This window comes from Cherax quadricarinatus, chromosome 27, assembly GCF_038502225.1.
Source record: "Cherax quadricarinatus isolate ZL_2023a chromosome 27, ASM3850222v1, whole genome shotgun sequence".
NCBI classification, from domain to species: Eukaryota; Metazoa; Arthropoda; class Malacostraca; order Decapoda; family Parastacidae; genus Cherax; species Cherax quadricarinatus.
Genome location: NC_091318.1, coordinates 17766675 through 17772674, shown reverse-complemented (window position 1 = coordinate 17772674; position 6000 = coordinate 17766675). Strand labels below are relative to the sequence as shown.

The 6000-nt window shown below is 40.9% G+C and overlaps 2 protein-coding genes and 1 long non-coding RNA gene across 3 annotated transcripts in view; 2 read left to right on the top strand and 1 right to left on the bottom strand.

Annotated features, from left to right (window-relative positions):
• Nucleotides 1-6000, bottom strand: part of sff (sugar-free frosting) — a gene marked incomplete in the record, with an annotated part of 664763 nt that overhangs the window by 32539 nt on the left and 626224 nt on the right. The window contains 1 exon segment of the mRNA XM_070089050.1: nucleotides 1506-1672. Within this exon segment, the coding sequence (XP_069945151.1) occupies nucleotides 1506-1672 (167 nt within the window).
• Nucleotides 1-6000, top strand: part of LOC138853277 (uncharacterized) — a 341333-nt gene that overhangs the window by 93341 nt on the left and 241992 nt on the right. The gene's annotated exons all lie outside the window — the stretch shown is intronic.
• Nucleotides 1-6000, top strand: part of LOC138853278 (uncharacterized) — a 153100-nt gene that overhangs the window by 109951 nt on the left and 37149 nt on the right. The window lies entirely within an intron of this gene.

Here is a 6000-nt window from a genome sequence, read left to right as displayed (position 1 = left end):
TGAGGTGTAAATATTATGCAGAGAATTTAGGAGGGGGCTTAGAGTCACTAAAAGTATTAGTCAGAGGGCTGAAGATGGAACAAAGTAGAATAACTTGGAGAGAACATATAAATCTGTAGTGGATAGTGGGGGAGGGGTCATCTTAGGAAAGGTTGGAGAGGATGGTAAAGGTGGTTTTGTGTGCAAGGGGCTTGGACTTCCAGCAGGTCTGTATGAGCATGTTACATAGAGTGAATGGAGACAAATGGTTTTTGGGACCTGACGACCTGTTGGAGTGTGAGTAGGGTAATATTTTGTGAAGAGATTCAGGGAAACCGGTTAGCCAGACCTGAGTCCTGGAGATGGGAAGTACAATGCCTGCACTTTAAAGGAGGGGTTTGGGATACTGGCTGTTTGAAGTGACATATGAGCACCTCTGCAAAGACAGTGATTATGTATGAATGATGGTGAAAGTTTTTCTTTCTTTTTTTGGGTCACCCTGCCTCAGTAGGAAATGACCATGTTAAAAAAAAATAATTTTGATGTTCAAAATTCTTATGGGTACACAAAAGAAACTTTCAGAAAATGTTTTACAACTGGCACACTCTTAAGAAAAGTTGCCAACTCTTCTTTAGGTACCAACTGTAAAAATCCCAAGCATGACTTTTTGAGAGATATTAGGGCCAAGGACATACAGAAAGGTCTTCATCTTTCAACAAATTGGCCATGTCCCACCGATGCAGGGTGGACCAAAAAGAAAAACAAAAGTGTCTTTTTTTAAGTTCAGTAATGTATACAGGATACTAGGCCCTTGCTCCTGGCATTTTAGTCACCTCTTATGACACTCACAGCTTACAGAGGAAGAATTCTGCCCCACTCCCCAATGGAGAATAATGAAAGTTATTCGAAAAAATAGATAATGCGAAGTATTGCTTATAGAGGAATAAGCTTTTACACCCAGCACACTTGTTTTTGCTCTTGCCTCTCTTTTATCGCCTTATCTGCACCTTTTTTTTCCCCCTTGGATGTAATATCATTTAAGTGACTCCCTACACACTGTCTAATAGTCATCTCCATTCTGGCATCCCCAGGCCTCTTGTTCTACATCTCAACATCTTACTCTAGCTTTGCCAATCTTCAGTAATTACAAACATACCATATTTCGTAGCTTAGAAAACCAGTTTTAGTTTCAAAGGCTTGGCACTGGACATAACTGGAAGAGCTACAGCCCACCCCACACCCCAAACTTATAGCACCCATTACTGACCTTCAACTTATAGACATAGGATGGTTTTTGGAGACATTTTATGGAAAAAAAAATGTCTAATAAGCTGCGATATATGGTACTCTGTTTGTGAGCATGTTATCCATTGTTAAGATGACTGCACTTAAATGAGACTACAAATGTATCACCTGTTATTATCAAACACAATAATATGAAAGATATTTTAACTGCTGAGGGCAATGACAGGAACAAGATATTCAGAGAGAGAATCACTTAGTGAAAACAACCTTGTTGGACTCACCGAGAGGAAGGCGTGGATTAGATCAGCTTTGACCGTAGCCAATGCTTTGTCTTTGACTAAGATAGTGTAGGTCTCATCTCGCTCAGTGCTCATCAGTGACCCAAACCATGACTTCTTTGTCAGCTCTGGTGACGACTCGGGTGTTAAGTGGACCTCATCTGTCGGAACTGTGACAAACATGCTGAGGCTTTACAGCTTGTGTGTAATATTTAATGTTATTATAATTAGCATACAATACAGTATAATAAACAAGAATTAAAAATGCAGTGTACTATACTGTATATATACATATACAGGCAGGCCCCACTTTACAGTGATTCACTTTACGGAATTTTGCTAATGCAGCAGTTTTCAATTATACCCATTCTTCATTTATTCAGACTTCCTACAATAAATATATTCACCACTCACTATACGCTAAGAATGAAAATATTGTAAGGTAGATATTGGGTAGATGGCGGGAATATTCTGAGGAACTTATAAATGTCAATGAAGAAAGGGAGGGGGTAATTTCAAGCACTGCCCAAGGGGTATAAAATCCTTTAGGAGTGAAGAAGAGCAGGATGTGAGTGTGGGGGAGGTGCATGAGCCATTACATAGAATGAAAGGGGGTAAGGGTAAGGGGGTAAAGCAGCTGGAACTGATGGGATCAAGACAGAAATGTTAAAAGGGGGTGGGGGAGGGGGAGATATATATATATAGTGTTAGAGTGGTTGGTATTTTTGTTTAATAAATGTATGAAAAGAGGGGAAGGTACATAGGGATTGGCAGTGTGTGTGTATAGTTCCTTTATATAAAGGGAAGGGGACAATAGAGACTGTAAAAATTGTAGGGTAATAAGTTTACTGAGTCTACCAGGTAAAGTGTACGGTAGGGTTATTATTGAAAGAATTAGAGGTAAGATAGAGAGCAGGATTGCAGATAAGCAAGGAAGCTTTAGAGTGGGTAGAGGATGTGTAGATCAAGTGTTTACATTGAAGCATATATGTGAACAGTACAGTGCTAGTCACGGCATTATGCCGCCCCTCCCTCAGACATGTACCAAAACACAATACCATGATAGATTATAATACATATATTTGCATAGTTACTGAGGTTTTAATACTTAGTGCTGCATCCTTTACACTGAATCATGTCCCTCAGCAGTGCAGGAGGACTCTCACACAAATTCTTGAGGATCTGGGAGGTATATTATTCCATGCCTCATGAAGAGCAGCCTCCAGCCATGGGATGGAACTGATATCCTTGTCCAGTAAACTTAGTTTCACTAATGACCAGAGGTTCTCAAAAGGGTTTAGGTCTGGGGAATTGCCTGGCCAGTCATTAAAGAACCTCACTTCACAGTCCTTAAGCCACTGAACTACAGATTTGGTGGTATGACACAGTGCACCGTCCTGCATAAAAACCGTAGCCCCACATTTGTCAAACGCCTCAGGCAAATTGTCACACAATAACTCCAGGTAATTATACTGGCTCATATACTGGTTTTTGGGAAGCACAGTTAGTTCACCAACACTGAGCACTGAAACACCCCGAAACCATGAGCGAATCTGGGTGTTTGGTGGTCCCACAGGTGTAGCATGGGTCTAGCGAGTCACTACCCCTGGGCTGGTACACGTCCCCCACGGTTACAGGTGATGGTGAAGGTTGTTTCATCACTCCAAAGTACTTCAGACCACTGTTGAGGACTCCAGTGAAGATATTTCTACATAATCCAGCCTATGTTTCTTCTGTGGCTTGGAGAGGATTGGTTTCTTAACCTGGCGGTGGCTACTATAGCCCAGTTCTGACACATGTCTGTTAACAGTTCTTACAGACACCTCTGAGAAAAGATGTGGGTTCTTCTCTTTCAATTTTCTAGCAGTTATCCTAGGTGTACTCCCTAACTGCTTCTTTAGCACAGTTAAGGTACGAACAGATGTCTTCTTCGAGGGGCCAGGCCGAGGTTTAGCAGACGGTAACTCAACCGCCACCAGCCTTGAAATGCTGCACCCAGTTCCTCACTGAATGCTCACACACACCAACATTCTCCACTATTTCTTTCGTCTGATGCCCAGCTTTTTGAAGCCCTATGATTTGAGCTATAGTTTCAGGTGTTAAAGACTTTCTTTTACCCATAATCAAACATGTATAGGCCCAAAACCAAAGGGAACACCGGACAAAAGATGGGGCGGATGAAAGACAAAAGTGCAACACTTCTTCTCACCACGGCAGCCAAGTGAACACTGAGGATTCACTGTGGAGTGTGGCAACAGGCCGTGACATCATGGTAACGGTTGCTACCCAGCATAATGCACTGACGAAAAAATACCTCCCTATATGGTAGGCCTTTGTTACTTTGATTTTTCATCACGTCATTATGCCGGGGCGCTCACTTTTCATAATGCTGTGACTAGCACTGCATTTAGATAAATGTAGGGAAGTTTTCATTGCATTTATGGATATAGAAAAGGCATATGATAGAGTAGATAGGGGAGCAATGTGGCAGATGTTGCCAGTGTATGGAATAGGTAGTAAGTTACTAAATGCTATAAAGAGTTTTATGAGGATAGTGAGGCTCAGGTTAGGGTGTATAGGAGAGAGGGAGATTACTTCCTGATAAAAGTAGGTCTTAGACAGGGATATGTAATGTCACCATGGTTGTTTAATGCAGTGGACCCCCAGATTACATCGTCATCAGAATACGTAAAACATGTATTCGGAATAAGTAACGTTTTTTCATCAAAATATTGGCTCGGTGATCGTCACTAAAATTGGTATAAGTTATTTGTCTGGAATGTGTCCACATGGCCTGAGCAGCCCCGACACTCCATGTACAGCCAGTGTGCCACTGTTTATCAGCCAGTGAGGACAATCCCATGCATTCATAAGATATATTTTGTATTATTCCATTCTGTTTAGTGCTTGCAACTGCTAAATAAGCCACCATGGACCCAAAGAAAGTTCCTAGTGCCAGAGAGAGGGGAGAATGTGCCTCTTTCAGTGATTCTGCAATAAGTATGATACTAAAGCAGCAAGAGTTGATAAAGGCTATTGCTCTAGCCAGCGATAAAGTGTAGCATTAACAACATAGCAAGTAAGTTAATCGATTAATCGAAAGAAAAAGAACAGCACGAAACTGACTCCTCTATTGTTGTTGGAGGTATATAGGGCTACTGACTAACACTGCCACCTCTGCTGCCTCTTGCTGCTGCCTTCACCAACACTATGTAAGGCTTATCTTTCAGTGGCCCTTATACACCCAACAACAAACAACACACCACCACTCGTGACATTCTTAATGCCATAGTTTATTCATTCTAGAGTATATATCATGTTTCTATGTTATTAATATTGTTTTTTATGTCATATTAGATGAATTGTGATAGATAAATAAGCCGTAGAGATTATATTAGTGTCATATTGAAGGACTATCTTGTCCTGTCTCCCAACACAATTCCTAACATACGCCAGAAACAGACTTCTCTGGAACACTTTTTTGAGCGACAGGGGTCCAGTGACTCTCAAGCTGGTCCTAGTGGAATTAAAAAACAGTGAAGGGAAGTAACCCACGATAAGGACTTGGTACCTGAAGTCTTTATGGAAGGGGATTTCCCTTCCAAACAATTGTAGACTCCATCCTCTCCTCTCTTCCCATCTTCCATACATCACTGTCTTCAATAAAGGTAAGTGTGATGTTATTCTTCTTTTACTCTTCATGTATCATTGTGTTCTGTGTAGTTAAATGTATATTTCATGTAGAAAACATGTTTTTTAATACTTTTGGGTGTTTGAAACGGATTAATTGGATTTCCATTATTTCTTATGGAGAAAATTAATTCAGAATTCATCAGATTCGGGTTTAGTCACTCTCTTTGGAACGGATCAATTACGAAAACCGGGGGTCCACTGTATATTTATAAATGGGGTTGTAAAAGAAGTCAATGCTAGGGTGTTTCGGAGAGGGGTGGGATTAAATTATGGGGAATCAAATACAAAATGGGAGTTGACACAGTTACTTTTGCTGATGATACTGTGCTTTTGGGAGATTCTAAAGAAAAGTTACAAAGGTTAGTGGACGAGTTTGGGAGGGTGTGTAAAGGTATGAAGCTGAAAGTGAATAGATAAGAGTAAGGTGATGAGGGTATCAAATGATTCAGATAAAGAAAAATTTTATATCACATTGGAGAGAGGGACTATGGAAGAAGTGAATGTTTTCAGATATTTAGCAGTTGCCTTGTCAGCGGATGGGTGTATGAAGGATGAGGTTAACCATAGAATTCATGAAGGAAAAAAGGTGAGTGGTGTGTTGAGGTATCTATGGAGACAAAAAACATCCATGGAGCCAAAGAAGGGAATGTATGAAAGTATAGTGGTACCAACACTCTTACATGGATGTGAAGCTTGGGCGAGGAGGCAGCTGGAGGCAGTGGAGATGTCCTGTCTAAGGGCAATGTGTGGTGTAAATAATATGCAGAGAATTTGTAGTGTGGAAATTAGGAGGTGTGGAGTTACT